General features: G+C 39.4%; 3 protein-coding genes across 3 annotated transcripts in view; 2 read left to right on the top strand and 1 right to left on the bottom strand.

Annotated features, from left to right (window-relative positions):
* The window catches only part of hexa (hexosaminidase A (alpha polypeptide)), a 189,123-nt gene that overhangs the window by 124,133 nt on the left and 45,684 nt on the right, over nucleotides 1-19,306 (bottom strand). The window lies entirely within an intron of this gene.
* znf706 (zinc finger protein 706) lies at nucleotides 6,338-9,544 on the top strand. Its single transcript, XM_010795927.1, has 3 exons — nucleotides 6,338-6,479; nucleotides 8,119-8,264; nucleotides 8,699-9,544. The coding sequence occupies exons 2-3, from the start codon at nucleotides 8,130-8,132 to the stop codon at nucleotides 8,792-8,794; spliced, it is 231 nt and encodes a 76-aa protein (XP_010794229.1). The 5' UTR covers nucleotides 6,338-6,479; nucleotides 8,119-8,129; the 3' UTR covers nucleotides 8,795-9,544.
* The window catches only part of LOC104966697 (14-3-3-like protein), a 20,593-nt gene continuing 12,765 nt past the window's right edge, over nucleotides 11,479-19,306 (top strand). Inside the window, exons 1-3 of the mRNA XM_010795928.1 lie at nucleotides 11,479-11,585; nucleotides 13,657-13,964; nucleotides 15,269-15,392. Of these exons, the coding sequence (XP_010794230.1) occupies nucleotides 13,671-13,964; nucleotides 15,269-15,392 (418 nt within the window). The 5' untranslated portion in view covers nucleotides 11,479-11,585; nucleotides 13,657-13,670. The remainder of the gene's footprint in view (nucleotides 11,586-13,656; nucleotides 13,965-15,268; nucleotides 15,393-19,306) is intronic.

Raw genomic sequence — 19,306 nt, 5'->3', positions numbered from 1 at the left:
GGACGGAAAACACTACTTCGGACGAGGGCGAAGGTCATCCAGTCTTGATATCCCTTTAGATTGCGTCTCATAATGTACAGTGGAACCAATCTGGCCAAAATAGTTTCGCGAGATGTATGGTATGACACCTATTAGGGGTGTCCTCGTTGCTGTACGACTGTAGTCACCCCAAAACTTGGACCACCTGGGAACTTAGGCTTGTGTTGCGACTTTGGGTTGACGTGTGTGCCCATAAGGATTAAATCTATTTACTGACAAGTATTTAACTGACTACAAACTACATATAAGACGATATTGACAATCTCCCGATTCATCCTCGTTCGGTTAGGACGTTCTGAGTTGGAATCAGACAAGTTGATATTAACATAAAGTCTTTTATCACAAAAAACAACAAAATGTCCTTAAAGACAAACATGACAACGTTACACAATCGTACACGCGATCACAGTTGAATGCGCTTCTCTTGAACACACACAACTACATCACTTTAAGAAAAGCTAAAACAGCACCAACACACAAAATCGGAAATAGACTTTCCAGTTGTTTGTTAAGATTACAAAAAGAGCAATAACCAACCCGCAAATCGGTACACACAATTTTATCCCGCATTCCTTATATTAGAACGATGCTCCCACGATAATCTTTCTTCTTATTGGCCTCGTTAATACTTCCTTTGAAGAAGTACTGTATTTCTGACTTTAGAGAAGGGAAGTTGTAAAAATCTAAAGACTACATTGCGCGACCTTAGTTCCACGTGGTGGGCGGGGTGCGGACACAAAATAATTGTGATGGAACAAGTAATTTTATAGAAGGGTGCACCTGAATTTACACTTTATACAAGTACAATACAGGAGGTCTACGAAGTTCGAACGTTACAAAGTGTAACACAAAACATTACCCACGGTTACTACTGCTTTGGAACCACCAGGTATCTAAGAGTTGCGCTGGTAGATAGTTACTACACACCACATGTGAGGTGGTAATTTGACAGTCATAAGGGACGTGGGGAAGATAATAAGCATAAGAGTTGTAGACATATTCAGACTTGGCTCGTATCCCATTGACACTGCCTTGGTACACATCAAAGTCACAGATCATTCCAGAGATTCTGTCTGGGTTAGCCTATTATCATACTAAAAGGAATGCATGCACCACCCCCTTCCAGGTGTCCCGATGCAACAAGCATCTGAATCCTATTTACATTGTACACTTGAGTCACACAATGCTACCTGGCTTAGCCTATTATCATAATAAAAGGAATACCTACACCCATACATGCAGGTAAACCAGTTCAACAAGTCACACAATGCTGTCTGGCTCATGATAATAGGCTAATCATCAAACTAAAAGAGATACATTCAAGTGTCCCAACACATTTCAGAAAGAACTGTTTCTGCCAGAACCAGAGAAGAGTTCAATGAATTGTTGTAACTAATTAACTGATAAGAAGTAGAGTTTAAAATATTGCTATAGATATAATTTCACATACTTTTATCAGAAATAATGTATTAATTTATTCAAAATCGTAACAGAGGACACATTTAGAACTTAGTTATAGTGAATTATCAAAGACATTATATTTATATTTGTGTTTTATTTCCATATGTGAACATATAAGAAGGGCAATCTCCATGACAGGTGCTCATGCTATTTTGACTACCACACTGACCCAGTGTTGTAATATTACAACAAAGACATAAGCTGCTCAAAATCAAATTTGATGAAAGTATTCCACAATAACTAAATATGTACATGTTCTAGACATTGTAATATTCGCACACATTTTTTTTTGAAGAATTTTACTTACTTGAATCTGACAAATCCAGTCCAATAAAACAAAGAGATGTTGCTCGTTTGAAGATTCTGAAGTTTTGTGAGTGTATGGCCAGAGGGCAGGACATATAAACACATGTACTACCCAATAGGATTGTGAGGCTGAACAAAAGGACCTATTGACTATGTAAATGTAGTCTTTAAAAAAACAAAAACTATTTACTGACTTTTTTGTAAAATTACAGCCGTGGGCCTTACAGGGTTAAGTCCAACAAATGACTACACAAAGATGCAAAACAACTGCAAAACAGTCTCAAAACCCTCAACAAATAGACGGAAAAATAGAATATAAGCAAAACCTCTATAGAGAGACACACCAATAATAAAGATGGAAAACAACTATAACACACAACCACAAAGAGACAAAAAACAACTAAAAAATTAAAATTGACAAGAGAGACAAAAACACTTACAGTGAGACCTAAAAGTATCTCAGAGACACAAAACGACTAGAAATACACGCACAAAGAGATACAAAACTACAACTGCGAGATGCGAAACAACTGCAAACAACGGAGCTGTGAGGGGGAGATGGGGGGTGTTAAAAAGTGCCTGTGCCCGGGGGCCTGTTGTCTCAGAATCTGTCCATGCCCATGAATAATTAACTCTACTCAGAAAACAAAGTGTGAAGTATGTTTTCCTTGCCCTGATCAAAAATAATGGTAATGTATGAGCTTTCCTCTTATCTTTACCCTTCCTTATGACTTCTCTCAGAAGGAATGTCTGCCATGTGGCGGTGTGACAGCTACTGTGAAGGCTGCAAGCTGCCACAAGACAGGAAAGTCAGGGGCAAATACCTTCCTCTGTGTGTGTGAGTTTGTGTGTGTGTGTGTGTGTCCCACTCTGTGAGAGAGGTGAAAGGTGTATCCTACATACCTGGAGTTTTTTCACAGGGAGAAGCAGCTTGTCTGGACTTGGCTGGGATTAAGTGTCAGAGTCTGAGCACAGAAACTCAGCTGAGACAGGGACGGAGAGATGTTGGGGCAGGAGTCGTCCTCCAGAAGGAGAGCAGTGAGGAAAACAGGATGGAGGAAGAGGAGGATGGAGAAGTGAAATAATGGTAACTGCATGGGCAGATTGAAAGGGACATTTAAACAGGTAAATACAAGGTAAATACGGATAGATTAGAAAACATGAGAATAAACCAATATTAAGTGTCCTAGTGATGTATAAGGTCACCGTTTCCTTTAATTTGTCATCTCTTTGGGTTTATATAAAATGATACAAACAATCAAGCAACCTGGAATTCAGCCCGAGTATCCCAATGTTTATGTAAAGTGATAAAGAAAATATATATAAGTTACTTTTACATCAAATATCATTAATTATTCGAGGTATTTTCACTAATTTCCTTGTAAAATGCTTTCTAGGCTAAAATAATTATTCATCTCTATTTATCTGAGAAGAAGTTTTCAGTCAATGCATACGAATATATTACAGGGATTTTTACAGAATCTCATATTTTACTTACTAACTTTATTTACTTTAAGGTAGTATGAATAACATCTGTATGTAAAATGTTGAAGTGTCCAATCAATCTGAAATTCCTTTGCATTTGTTAAAACTGATATTCGATCCAAAGCTGTGACTGTTCACAAAAACACACATTTGGTCCTGAGCTGCTGCTCTGAGTGAGGTTAGTGAGGGCTGTCACCACCTTCACAATCAGCCTTTGTCTGCCGACCTCAGCTCTCCTTCAGTCGCACTCTGTGTGGATGTGTGTGTCTGTGTGTGTGTGTCTGTGTGTCTGTGTGTGTGTGTCTGTGCGTGTGTGTGTTGAGGTAAGAAATTAACTTTCCCCCCCTGAAGGCATGGTTTACCCTCTTGATGTGCTTTCTTGGAGCATCTCAGGGTCAGTTTTAATAAAAGCACTCAGTTTCTACCATTAAGTTGAATCTTTACTTTCCCATCCCCAGAAATATATTAACATGTGATATGGTTGGTTTGATTTGTAATTTGATTTACGTGTTCTTGGTCAGAATGCACTTTAAAAACACTGCCATTAAACACTTTTACAAACCCTGTGTGTGCTATATTGCACATGTCATTCAAGTCACGTGGGAGGAGGCCTCGGAGGGCAGCAGTGAAAGTGACCTGCATGTGGATGTGTTGTGACGGCTCACGGCTTGTGTACAGCCCAACTGGTCTGGCAACATTGTGGCGTGCCATGCTGGTATAGACGCAGCAGCGGACTCTGGCAAAACCTGTTTGTTACGGGGGGAAAAGGAAAGCATGGAGGGGGGACCATGGAGAGGAAGTGGCCAATGGGGAAGATGAAATCCAACTTCCTCTTCCCTCAACAGCCTTCAGAGAAACAAGGATGCCACACTCAGTCCCTGACAGCCAGCATTTCTCCCTCACTGAGGGAAATGTTGTTGCCAAACAAGTTTCTCTACCCTGAAAAGCATTTTAAAAAACCATTCTTGACCTTGACATAACCTCTTAAAACTAGCTGACCCTTGATATGTGTTCAGTGAGAAAGAGACTGATAGTTTGCTACAAAGAGTCCTTCAAAAATAACTTGTTTGAGCCGAAAGTGAACCTGAAAGCCCTTGTGGCGGAAGAAAGGATCCAGAAAAATCCCAAGCTGTCTGCGGCAAACCCCTGCGTATTCATACACACAATGGACAGCCAGATAATATTCTGCTGCACTATTGAATAGCTGACACCTGGAAGATTTGCTTTCACATGGGCCCTAAGGCTGGACAACCTCACCCCAAACCTAAGCTAGCAAGTCCCTGCACAACATCCCCAGGGTGGGGGGGAACATGAGCAATGTGTGGCTTTTGTAATTTTTATTTTTTTTAACTTTTGGCCCCCTTCTGAAACCATAATCACATCCTTTTCTCTTGAGAGATATTTCCCTCCATTCAGAAAAGACTAAAAGGATTGAAGCAGGAAGATATGTGTGTGTGTGTGTGTGTGTGTGTGTGTGTGTGTGTGTGTGTGTGTGTGTGTGTGTGTGTGTGTGCGTGCGTGTGTGTGCCTGTGTTTGAGAGNGATTGAAGCAGGAAGATATGTGTGTGTGTGTGTGTGTGTGTGTGTGTGTGCGTGCGTGCCTGCGTGCGTGTGTGCGTGCGTGCGTGCGTGTGTGCGTGCGTGCGTGTGAATGGCAGTCCGGAGACTTTTCTCACAATGATAACATTTCACAATCATGACACCTAACTGTCTGGAAGATTTCCAACAGGAATGAGTGCTATCATGACTGATGATTAATAAAACAGAGTGATTTGGATGAGTACTTCTTTCATTTTTGGTTTATTATGTTTATCCTCAAAACAGAAAGCACTATCATACACTGTAAAATTAGATTCTACAATAATTAGATAGTACATTTGGATTATGCGCCAAAAACAATCATGTTTCTTTTTTCAAGTTTTAACACATTTTTCCTAATAAAGCCACACAAAAAAAATGCACCTCAAATAATAGAAAACTATAACTTTTTTATTTTCTTTACAGACTTATTTATATTGTGGTGTTATTGGGAAAGCATGTGATACTTAATTTCCATCATGTACCTGGAGTTGCAGTTAATTTTCATATTAGCTGTATTCAGGCAAATACTGAGCGGATATGAACAGCTCCACTGTTCCCAAAACCAAAGAAACAGATAGTAGCTAGATTGATATCTGATGCAGTCAAAAACATCCCTGTCTATGCTGAGGCAGTATTTGTATAACTGTGATTAAAAATGTATGTTTAAAACAGGATTGTAACAGTCGAGACAGACATTATTAGGTCAGCAATGCAAAGAGTACATTATTACATTATAATGCTGATTCAGCTATTTTATCTACACTATCTTTATTAATAATAGCTAAGTGTCAGTCTTAACCCTGTGTGCAAATGTTGTGCATGCTGGTGGCACAGTATGCATGCACACTTATTTACCTGCCCCCTAGTGTTGCTTTGAGGGAACATCACTATTTGATATTTATCTCGTAAAATTGTTGTGTGATGACGTTTTTGTGTTGTACATGGTTACATAAAAAGAACAAAGTAAACATGGTTTAACAGAAAGTAAACAACAACAGTCCCATTATGTTAATGCTTATGACAGAATTAATGATCATTTTCATGAATAAGGCGATGGATTAAACCCTAACTTCCAAATGGGCATCATCATAAATACAATAAATAAAGATATCTTAAAATAATAAAAGAAAACACACCAAAGTTTTGTGTTGTGTGTTTTAGTACTTACCAAAGCCACGTGGGGGCGACATTGCCAACGTCATGAATCCGCATCATGGTGCGTTCACTAGTCCTCTTGTAATCGAAGAAATACATTTTTTACATGCATTTGTTCCAATGTTGACTAAGTAGGTCATTTGCATAGACTGTTTAAAATACGTAATTTACCGTACACTACTCCCGAACCTGTAGGTTTTCTGTCACATAACCTATTATTCTATGGTTATTTTAGTTTTGTATAACAGTGAATATTAATCATTCAAGGTTATCTATGTATGCCTTATTTCCATCTTCGCACTGGATCCATCAATGTTTTTTTCTTAGCCCCGAAGAGACGCATTACGCCAGTGTCATTGAACGCATCAGTATCCTTTAGCTGTCTGTGAATTGAGAAATTCTTACAAATTGTGCCTTACAAACGACACGTAGGTTACTGTTATTGTAAAGAGGTAAGTACTGCTGTCCTTTTAAGATTGTATAAGCTATAACATATACCGCTGGTACCTTTCCTGGTTAAAGTCTCCCACAGGCTGAAGGAAATAATTAGTTGATGTTTAGCCGACTAGCTAACGTGTTAGCCGGAGTGAGCTGAGGTTAGCATGGAGGCTAACCCACGCTACAGCTCGGTCATGTTAGTGCAGAGAAACACACCAGTCACCTGGATCACAACGAGCCAGATGTGCTGAGATAACGGAGTTTCAAGAAGTTGAACAGGTTGACTGTTACTGAACAGTACATTTAGAGACGGATAGGATATTAAGTCTCTCCAAAAACAGTAGCTAACAACTAGCTTGCTAATTGTGTGTATTATTGTTCCTACCTCTCAAGACTTACTTAACAGACATTAGTAATTCCAGTATGCCCAATGCTTTGCGCACAAGTGCAACACGTTGTATAGCTAACATATGGTGTAACATGTTACGATAATGCTTAGCAGGCAGCATTTTCATTCATTAACCATAGCTAGTTACCAGTTAATGGAATGCTGACCAACGTCAAAGTATATATACGTTGATGGGTGGCAAGGCTGAATTACCAAAAGGAAATGTACACAATTTCACTGTCCCCCTACCTGCAAGGGTCTGCGTCTCCATCAGTGTTCTAATGTGAGAGTAAGCATCACTAATGTTTATAGGATGTGATCATTGTCAAGTTATTGGGGCTCATAGCTAATTTGAGCCAGTTTTAACGTGTTTCATTTGGTAAACACTTGTAGTCTGATTGCATTCTTAGAGAAACCCCCCTACAAACACACTCTACAATTTTCAAATCTGTTATCCACCTTAACTTTATAAAAGAAAATATCTTATTGAAGGTGCCCTTCTTGGATTGTTTGCTGAGCCAGAGGAACTAGTTTATTCCCAACTCATAGAGAAACAATCTTCTTTTTATGAAGGGCAAGAGAGAACTTGTTTCCCTTCCCGATTCCACTCTTTCAAACGAGTCATTTGTTAGTAAATCTGTAGCACAAACTGACAAATCTGGTCATGTTAGTTAGTTTTCTTTGCTAATTAAAACTTTCCTTGGTTGGTTAGTTTCGCCCATCTAGAATGGTTTTGGGAAATTAATTAACCTTACCCATCATGTAAATCAAGGTTTTATAGCCCTGCCTGTAATTTCCCTGCCTTTCAGTTCAGGTCAACTGAAGCTCTTCTGTCTTGTTGACTTTGCCTGACCTCGGCCGGCTGGCAGTTGTGAAGTCTTTGCTTGCATTTTGATGATGATTTGACATGATTTTTTTACCTGTAAAAGCGCTAACAAATTAAATTTATTATTATTATTATTATTTTACAGTTTTTATAACAACCAAACGTTTAGCTGCCTGTAAGAAAGTCCTTGCACCTGGCCCTCAAAATGCTGATGGAAAATAATGAAAGAATTGCCAAAGTTTTCTCCTTTGCTATCACAGTAAACATGGTATTAGGCAAGTCTTTCTCTGTGGCAACTGAAATAACTCTCCAAACGTTTTAACTGACTTATTTATGGTAGATGTGTACCAACAACAAGAATAGAAGGTTAAGAAAAGGTCACAACACTGTCGTGTATCGGTAAACATCAATTCATGTGTCCTTGCTTCCTCCTCTTTAGGCTTTGCCAGAATGGCGCGCGGGCATCAAAAACTTCAGTCCCAGCAGAAAAATGCAAAGAAACAGACGGAGATGAAGAAGGCAAAGGGTCATGACCAAAAGACAGCCGCCAAGGCAGCACTAGTGTTCACCTGCCTGGTGTGCCGGGTGAGTATGACATCTTTACTATTACAACCCAGAGACCAACACCTGACTGAGGGTGCAGCCTGGTAATACTGCTATGTTATATAATAATGCCTAATTCTAACCCTTATTATGTCAAGGTTAGAAAAGTGCTAGAATTTGAATATATTCCCTTAAAAAAATGCTTGGTTTTCAACTAAATATATTGTTTTACATACACAATCCCTCATGTCAGAGTTCATTTGAACTTCTGGTGAAAAAATCCAATTGACCAAATAGGCTGATCACTTTGAGTATAAAATAATTAGGTAATATTTTGTGAACCCTTATAATGAGAAAAGGCTTTTATTTTCCCTTTATAACTCTGCTGGTGTTTGGTCCTTTTTTTATAATTCTATGAAGGTGTCAGACATTTGTCCTAAATGATAAATTGTTGGATGTATTTTCCCTTCCCGCAGACCCAGATGCCTGACCCAAAAACCTTCAAGCAACACTTTGAGAGCAAGCATCCGAAATCCCCTCTGCCCCCCGAGTTAGAAGGAGTGGAGGCATAAACGGTCACCATGGATACCAAACCCATTCAATGCCCTGCACCAACTCTGCACCAACTCTGCACTTGTCTCAGTCTAACAGCAATGGATGAATCAATGTAACCAACTAAAATAGTTAGCTATATTTACGTAGGCTTTGACGGGCCAGGTTGCTTTAACACAATGCTTTCCCCCCCTCCCCCCTCTCCAGTCCTCTTTTCACTTGTGGTTAAATAACTTGCCGGGCTAAACTTAAATACTGGTTTTAATTCCAGGGCCACAGTCACTGCCCTGATGTCTTATGCACATAGGAGTATTTCTAGCTGCTAGCTCTTGTACCTCTCTAACTCAAGCTTCAATTAAATCAATTGTTTGATAAACCTATAAAGCAAAAAGACATAATGTTGTAAAGGCATAAAGTGTCTTCAAACAAAGCATGGGATTGGCTTGGGTGGGAAAATTCAGATTTAAAATTAGCTACAATCAAGACAATGGCAGATGTGACCTTGTCTTTTTTTATTTGTGCTTCAAGCATTCAATCAAACTGAGGCTGTGGCATTTTTTTCTCATATCAGTTGTTCAATATTGAATTCTTCCACAGTCTGCCGTTTTAAACTGCAATCTTTCACCTAGCTAATCATAATTTCATGTTGGGTAAAAAAAAATGTGAATTGTCACAGGCGAGTGTAAGCAACTTGTGAACACTTGGATACGAATGAATGAATGCTCCAATTATGTATAATAACATTTTATTAAATTTTACTTTGTTGTATATTTGCGTTTCTCTAGAAAGTGTTTTTTTCTTCTTCATATAATTCCAGGAAATCCTCCTAAGGATTTTGTAGGATTTATCTGTTTTTCTGCCTCGTAGGTTAAAATTAACTTAAATCAATATTTACAGTCCATTAAAATTGACCACATTGTTCTGCTCCTCCGCTCACATAGTGTAACTTTATTTTTCTTCCAATTTTGCAATATGTCAGCGTGAAGTCATTCTTGGACATCAGCTGCAGTCACCTCTGAATGTGCAATCATTTATGAAGAATGATAGATAATAGTATTCATAATATTGCGTTAAGCCATCGGTAGGAAAAAGGAAGAGTGTAATTGACATCTGACTTGGAAGTCATGCCAGGTGGCCAATCTACTCTAATGTGCCCATTTTTGTCATCTTGCCCTTTTAGGAAAACATTACACTGCGGGTACTTTTCTCTCGGGTAAATCGCAAAAATCTGAATTTGATGTTGGATCATCATAAAAAGCTTGAACCTTCATTTGTAGGAATAATCTTCACTATACTATAATTGAAGCATCTTGTTGATGGCTACTATAAATGTAAACCTTTTTCAAAATGTAAACATTACTTGATGCAAAAGTAGCAACGCTAAATCTGAAATATGGTTTAAGTTGTTATGCGATGGAGTAGCTGAAACAAACTGTCATAAAAGCTTTGCATCATCTGCTGCTGTCAACAGGAAATGACTTGAACTGCACCACATTATAATTAACAAAATCAATTAATGCTGTGTGAACCGATAAGTAATTTCAGCTGCTGAAAATATTGTCTTCGACTCTTTTTCTTTACAAGCATTCATTTCCTCCGATCTCCTTTTTCTAGGTGTGACAGATGCTTCAGTTTAGCTCTGACTGTGACTGAAAAGATGTGTTGCCCCACAAGAATGAACTGCAGCATTGCATTCACTGGTGTTACCAGCGTGCCTTGTATTCACAATGTCTGAGTCTGAGCAATAACGTTGTTTTCCTGTTTAATCTGATTATTCAGAAGAACCGAGAAAAAAAGCCAGTGCCATTCTGCAGGTTTTTCAGTGAGTGGCTCACCCAAATGAGTCATCAGTCTGTGAACATATAGCGTTCATTTAAAAAAAAAAAGAAGAGGGTTGACAGACTACACCTAGCAATTATGGTCATTATCGATTAATACATGAATCAAAGAGGAATTATTGTTCATTTATTGTGTAATCTTATGTGATTTATTTACTATGCCAATAGTGCGTGTAAGGAGTTCTCAGTTAAATCAAATACTCTTAGAAAGTAGTTTTTAGGTTATTTTTCCTTTGTGATCAAAGAAACACTAACTTCAAAGTGAACATGTATAGACTGATAATAATCTCAACATAATCTCTATAGAGACACCGTTTCCATAGCAACTGCTAACATTTAAAAACTGTACGGTAGATGGGAAAAGATCATTTTGGATTTGCATTATTGTTTTGTCCCCTAAATTAGATCAATAACGTGAAATAATAACATTAAAAATTCAGTTTTTGGAATGTTTATAAAAGATGGAGCCACACATGATTTAGCAAAATAACCTACATGATTCTTCTTGACGTTTTTTTACATAATAATTTATCATTTGTAAAAACACAACTGAATTTCGTCAGCACGTCACTACATCTCCCACGAGGACAAACGCTGTTTAGGTATGTTTTTTTCCACTTCATACAACAATATTTAAAACCTTGTAGATTTACTTTTAGATGATTTCAAAAGCAGAGATATATAAGACCATAACAAATAGTAGCCTATGTTCTAAACTATGCCTAAAGTAATATGGGAATTAGAATAACATAAGATTGTTGGAAACTTAAATAAAAAAAGATCGACCGACTGTTTCCATGGCTTTAAATCTTTTGCCTCTAAATGTGGTTGCCCTAGCAACCCGAGTCTGACGTCATCGTCCCAGACCGTGCTGCTGTGTCTTTGATTGGAGGGAAACCCCGTGGACGAGCGGGAGCGATCATCAGCTGTGCGGCCGGGAATCAGGAACAACATCATCTAACTACACTCGCAGGTTAGTTCTCCTATTTACTCCTCATTATTGCTGCTATTATGAAGATAAGAACGTTATTTTGTACGCCGTGAGCTTAGACAGCTCTTTAGATGTAGCTTGAATCGTTGCTACTGTGGACTGTAAGAGGAAACCAGTGATGCTCCGCTTACTCAGTCATTGTTCGCCGCTTAACGTACTGAATGTGGAGCCTTACTGCAGTTGTAACCCATCTATGTATTTTACACACTGTGTTTAGAAGGCTGATTTTGAGTGTACCCCATTCTCTTTTTACAAAATGAAGCAAGCCGACATTAATGTATAATGCTCGCTGAAATCATTTGCTCTGGGTGTTTTCCGGGAAGCGAAAAAGGGCGTTCACTTTGGACTGAAATAAGCAAAGCTCCTTTCGTTCCGGTTAAACAGAGTCTGTCACACCATTATTGGGGTTTATTTGTATATTGTACAAATATTTAGTAGATATTAGAATAGTTAGGCCATATTATATAGCAAGTCCTGCATCCTTGCGGCACACAGAAGTGTGTGTGTGTGTGTGTGTGTGTGTGTGTGTGTGTGTGTGTGTGTGTGTGTGTGTGTGTGTGTGTGTGTGTGTGTGTGTGTGTGTGTGGCCGACATTCCTCTGAAGGGTGCAGGTGTCTGCTGGTAAATCTGACTCACTGATCGTGGGATTTTTGAAAAATTAGCCTCCTGCGTTTTTCACATGGAGATAATAAATGTTAAGCGATAATTAGCAAATGATGTACTTATTTATATGCAGTTTACAGCCCTGTAGTTATGGTAAAATGAAGCAAAGTAATATCTTAAAGTGTTACAACAATTACTAATACTTATGTCCTATCAATGGACAGAACATACATTTGTAAGTGAAGTTATAAGATGTTAGTCATGTCATGTTATTAAGCAAAAATGAAGAACACATTGGTTTCGACTTTAGTTTTATAACCATATCCTGCTTTTTTTGTGTCAAACACATACATGATGATTTCCGAGATGATTTAGAGTTTTTCACTCTGACATAACATTTTATGGACAAATTGACTAATATTTATGAAGAATATACTAATTGATACTTGTGCCATGGGAATCTTGTTTTACAATTAACATGTCAAACAACTAATCTAGAGAGAATCTCCAGATTAATCAAATATAAGTGGCTCTTTCAAATAGAGAGAGCCTGAAAATTGGACGGATAAGGAAAACAATCACGTTGCAATGGCACTTTCAATATAGTTGCCCTACCATAACCACCCTTTTTTAAAAATTTGATATATCATACTATCTTTTCAAATTTCGATTCTATTTCTTAATCCATTCTGATGTAAAACCCCTGTACACTATACTTCTTTTGTGGAATTTGTAACAACTTTGATGCCAATTCAACTTAGTCACCAGACTGTGTGCAGATAAACAAAGCTGGGTGAGATCCAACAGCTATTTAAAAAATCTGGTGTGTGCACACACCCTGAACATACCTACTATTGTGAGAAATCCAAGCAGTGCGAGAAACGCTATAATGATATTACTTGAATAATGTCAGGTGATACGATCATTCAACAAAGTGGAAGTTGTGCCATAGACTGCGTGTTATATTCTCCAATTATATCAGAGATCACTTTTTAGTGCTATTCAGTGCATGAAAATCTCTTAAGCTTGTGTTAAGCAGAAGCATCTAACCGGAACCCATTCAAAAAACCATTGACTTTGACACAGGGAAACTGTTAGTTGTAAAATGCAAATTGATTTCCTGGTTTAAGACTTGTTCCTTCAGCACACTTATAACTTCCTTTCAACTGATTGCTATTTTGGTATCTCCAAATGTATGTTTGCGTGCATGCCAGAGAACAGGTTTCTTTCAAAAAAACTTGATGACACAGGTAGGACAGTGTGTTTACATGTACTGTGGTCATTCAAGTTTAAGGATAATTTCCTTCCCCCTATCTCACCGTGTTGCTCCCCTCTCTCTCTCCTTGTTCCTGCCCTCCCCCAACTCTCTCTCCTCTGTCTTCCTAATCCGTCTCCTGTCCTCTTTGTGTTGTCCTTCCCGACCCCCTCTCCTCTGGCCTTCCTTCCTCAGCCTAGACAGGAGCCATGGCAAACCATGAGGAGAATGTACAGCGAGCCAAACTGTCGGAGCAGGCCGAGCGCTACGATGACATGGCTAAAGCTATGAAGGCTGTGACAGAGGAGTGCGAGGAGCTCAGCAACGAGGAGCGCAACCTGCTCTCTGTGGCCTACAAGAATGTGGTGGGGGCTCGGAGGTCCTCCTGGAGGGTGGTGTCCAGCATGGAGCACAAGACTGAGGACACCAAGAAATCTGCACAAGCCAAAGTGTACAGAGAGGCTATAGAGAAAGAGCTGAACGACATCTGCCAAGAAGTGCTGGTAAGCTGCAGAGGTCATGTAGAGGTGCAAATAGGGTCAAAGGAAATGGACAGCAAATGCTTGAACCGAGATTTACAGATGGGAAGCCAACAAATAAATCGGCTATTTTTCTAGTGAGAACTTTAAGTGTTACAACAGAGAGAATGAGTGAGGGACTGTATTTGGTTTTCCTGTTCATGACAACTGTATGTAACACCAGTCAAATGCACTCAACAGATGTATTTATATCCGCACAGGTTGCTTGCTTTGATATAAACATTATAGCTATAACGCAGTGTCCACACGGCGGCGTGCGTTGAACCTTGCCGGTGGGCGTGTCTGAAACTCGATCAACAACCAATCACATGAATCTCCCGCCCCGGACACACAAGCATACAGTTTGATTGGCTAGAGCTTGTACAGGCATATGATTTGATTGGCTGACGCTTCCGTCGAAGCTTCAAAAGTTGAACTTTTCTCAACTTTTAAAGCGAGCAAAGCGAAGCGACAGAACCACAATGCAGTTCGGCAAAGCGTGACGTCACCCCATTCAAAGTGAATGGGCAGAAGCGTTGAAGCTTCAACGCACGCTGCCGTGTGGATGCTGCGTAAGGTCAATAATTAGTTTAATTTGGTTACTGCCTGTATGGGCTGGGGGTCACGTCAGTAAGAGCTACAAGGGACAGTAATATTCACTAACAACGTGTAGTCATGTGTTTTCTAATATTTAGGAAAAAAAAGTTGGAATCAAATATTAAAGTATAGTGGACATAGTTGATGTGTAGGAGCCTTCACAACATGTATATTAGAATAGTTTGAGTCTCATGTTTGAACTCATTCTACCAAGATATGTTTCAAGCTAATGGAGGCTTCTCGCTGCCGCTCTAGATGTTCAGATAGGAGACAAACCGCCCGGTGAACTGTCAGTCTTGTAGATTTAGTTTTTGAAATTACGCCTCATTCACTGCGATTTAATTTTACTACAATTTGAACAAAAGGCTGTAATGTTTTGTATAGGAGTGAGATAATATAATTTTGTATATGCCAATATGCTCTGTTTAATGATTCCTATCAGTTTTATGATATCTTTCGTCCTGACTTTCTTGATTTTTTTTTTGTATAAGCTAATGAATGCAAGAAATGAGCAAATGTCAACAGTGAGGATGAGGTTATCCTTTAAAGCAAATTCATGACCATTGGTTAAAATGTTCAGGTTAAATACACCACTCAAAATTCTGTTAAGTTATTATCTTATTTCAAACTGCTTGCATTTGTCTGAGTTTCAAGATGCATTTCAACAATAATGTTGCATACCTTCATTGCAGGACCTGCTAGACAAACATCTGATCCCCAAAGCTACGCCAGCTGACAGCAAAGTCTTCTACCTGAAGATGAAGGGAGACTACTTCCGTTACCTGGCTGAGGTGGCAACCGGAGACAAAAAGCAGGGTGAGGAAAGCAGTAAAGCATTTTTTTTTTTTTTTGGTCATCGTACTTGCCATTAGCCTCTCCATTAACCCCGGTATTCACCCGGGACAGGGGAGTTATTATTAAGGTTTATGAGAAGTGCGTCAAACGTTTAAAAAAATAAATAAAAATGATTCCACCTTTTGCTAAATACAAACATGTGTACTGATAAACATTCCTTTTAATTATTATATGTTACATTATATTACACATATTCAGTTAATTTACACATTCACATTTCGTATCCTTTAGCCTGGAATATGACCATGGCCTTAATCATGGCCTTAATCTTCCTCGTATGTATCTAATATTATTTGACGATTAGTGCACCAAGCTTCGATTAGTTAGATGGTGCTTTTACACAAGGTGATCTTTTATCTCAAACTTTTTACAAGGTGTGCAGCATAAGATACCATGATGATCTACCCTGCTGGGAAATAACCAGACGAGTTAACCCTGAAATGACCTTGCTGAACCCAAATCCTGCTTGTGGCCACTGGCTTGCCTCAGGTGTTGTTTGTGGCCAGAATACTTAAGACCATCCCCGTCTTTAACCTACAATTGTCAGCCGAAATGCACACAAGGTCTGCTGCTTGGTTATCATGGCAACAGGAGCCGCACCATGTGGTTTGCTGCTAATGTTGAAGAAATATTTTGAGTTTAGTTGTTTTTCCCTTAGTATTTATCCCTTTTCCTTCAATTTGTGATGAGCATTTTATAGTCTTTGTAGTTGGTGGGTCCAGGCCCGTCCCTCCCCCCTATAGGCCGATCATGCAGAGTGCGTGGGGCCTCACCTTGCGGAGGGGGCCTCATCTTGCGGAGGGTGCCTCAACTGAGCCAAAAATGTGGCGCGCTTATGCGGCGCAATTAGTGTGGCGCTCGCGAAACAGAGGGCCTCATCATATAACTTTGCGTGGCCCCTCATGTTGGCCAGGGACGGCCCTGGGTGGGTCATATTGCTGAACTCTTTCTTTACTGTAAAATGCTGACCAGAGCCCAGTGTCTTTGCTAAGAGCTCAAATAGCTGAAACTAGGGATGCGCCGATCGCCAATTTTGGGGCTGATCAGTATCAGTATCAGTATCGGCCGATACCGATCGCCAATCCGATCGAGTGGGCGGGGCCTATGGGGATCTTCCATTTAAAGTGATTTTTAAAGCTCAGTTAATGGGGCTCATTCACTGGAGCTTCCACAAACAACAACCAACCTAATTATTACATTCAAATGATGTACATTATTCAAGTTTGCATTCACTTTGGATAATAACACGGGAGAAATGAGCGGAAGCGCTCTCTTTTCCGCTCTCTCCCTCCTGACAGCCTGTCAGTATCTCATGCAGCTCACTGATCCATTAATGAGTGACCCGACAGTGAAGAATAAACATATTTATNAAAACATGACATTACATTGCATTTAGCCGCTGCATTCTGGATGAGCTGCAGAGGTCGGATGGCACATGCAGGTAGACCAGCCAGGAGGGAGTTGCAGTAGTCTAGTAGGGATCTTTAACACAAAACAACACCAAAAGATGGAGGTGGGAGTGAAATAGCATGCCGCATATTTCTCTCAGATAGGATTCCATCATTTCATTGTTCAGGATTTCTTTTCCAGGGAACAAAATTATCCCCCTAGATCCTGTCCTCTACAAACCAACCGGACCCGGGGATAAAAACGAGTACAAACCATGAAACGGATGCACAAAAAGTCAGCCTGACGCTTTCACCAAAATATGCTCAGATTGGTTCTCTGATAACCCAATCATCCAATGACTGAAACCCTCCATCTGGTTGATATAGAGTAAAAAAAAAAAAAGTGCCTTAAAACTGGAAAAAAAGTCAATATATAACAACCACTGGCATAAAGCACAACGCTAAAGTTTGCACAAAAAGGGAACATCCCAAGACCGCAGGAAGCGCTGAAGACTTTGAAGCTAGTACAAACTTTGAATAGCCCTTATTTAAATCACAGATCCTACAAATACAATTATAAATTCATACTCGGAAACCATATTGCCTTTATGTTCCACTGAGAAACTTTCATAGGAATAAACTGTGCCACACTTACAACACTTTATCCAATTTACACAACCAAATTAAACTGGCTGTGACCTTGATTAGAATTTGGTATCTCTCTAGGTTTGATAGTTGTTGGAAGCATTTGGGATACTTCACAAAATATATAACTTAGGTTTAGTTGTTTTTTTAGACATTCTTAATGCAGAAATGTGACATATTTTACGTTTAAACTCTCTCAATGATGGCTACATCAAGGATCTTAAAGTAGAAGAATAGAAGAAAGAAATCACTGCTGGACGGCTGAGCGGACCATGCAGCCGACACCCCAGCTGTGAAAACCTCTAACCACATGAGTAAAAGATTCCTAAGAGTCCCGTTACTCCACTTATTGAATTTTTACAACCTGGTGGGCTGCCAGGCACTTGGCTGCTCCGACACGTTTCGTGCCATTGCCACTCCTCGGTCCAGAGAAACACGAGAGACAGACAGAAAGACAGAAAGACAAGAGAGCGAGACAGCTGGCTGAATCATCCTGCTCACCGACAGCCCTCTGCTTAATGACCTCCATCTGCCTTTGGAAAAGATAATGGCACATGTTGCTGTTTGGCAGATGATTGTGTACCGGCGTGGAGAGACATGTTTATCACTAAAAACCACACACAGCCTGGCCTTCATCGCTGCTCTGTCAATGAGAAACCTGTAGTCTTGTGGTTTTGAAGTTGGAAGAGGTGAGGGTGGGACGGGGGGTTGATGAGAGCTCACACCTTCACACAGAACAAAGGTGCTACAGTTTCACTACTGTAAAGTGGTGGGAAAACAGCACTTGTGATATCACTTATGACACGGTTGTTGCCAACAATGAATTCCATTGGAGTAGCTCACGTCGGTGACTTGAATCAGAGTTTAGTCTGAGTCTGAGAACACAGGACTATAACACTCTTATCCCACCAACAAGGCCAGATATTAGTCAGCTACAGCTTATGAATTTTTACAAATCTCTTGACGAAATATGGTGCTCACAGCAATGACGAACAAACAACAAAATACTTTATTCCATCCTCTGTCGTCTTACTGTACAAATGACCGTAGTACATATTGGTGAATGCTGCTGTATTAATGATGTCTATTGAAGATGTATTAATATTAAAGCACTTTTATCTAGTGGCGTTACACAGTGTCCGGGCAGATAGCAATTACTTTGTGCTCTTGTTCTGTACAAAAAAACATATTTTCCTCTATTTTAAAAGGTTCCTGAAATAAACTGCAGGCTAATAGTAAGGGACTTCATCCATGATCTAACAATTCTCCGATAATTAGTTTCCTTTTTTCTGATCATGTGTCCACATGTATTATCAAAGCCTGTTATGCACAATAGGCTTTCCTTCTAGTCTTTTGGCTAAGAGACGATTCTGGTCTTTTAAATAAAGTAACAATAGGCTACTTGTCGATACAATGTGTTGGCATTTCTATTGTTTCTTGGCAAATAGAAATAAAAACCTAAATGTGAAAATAAATAATTGTTCCATTTCTTAGTTTTCCCGGGCTAAATATTCTCTGTATGAATTTAAATGTAAAACTCACTCTGTATTTTTCGAACACCATCAGTCAGTACTGATTAGGGCTGAACGCTTAATCGATTTTAAATCGAAATTGCGATTTGAAATGATGCGATTATCAAATCACAAAGCCTGCGATATTTTTTTAACTTTTTATTTTATTTTGTTCTTCTTGTGTGTCAGTCATCCACGCCAATCAGAAGTGCTGTGCTCCACATGTAGCAGCCATTGTTAACCAATCAGAAGTGGCCCATGATAGAAGGTGATAGACAGATTGATCCAATCACCTGCCAAGTATTTTTGAAAGTGCCTGCCCTTTCCAAAT

This window comes from Notothenia coriiceps, unplaced genomic scaffold (genome assembly GCF_000735185.1).
Source record: "Notothenia coriiceps isolate Sejong01 unplaced genomic scaffold, NC01 NC01_scaffold00037250, whole genome shotgun sequence".
NCBI classification, from domain to species: Eukaryota; Metazoa; Chordata; class Actinopteri; order Perciformes; family Nototheniidae; genus Notothenia; species Notothenia coriiceps.
This window is presented reverse-complemented; position numbering and strand designations above follow the sequence as displayed.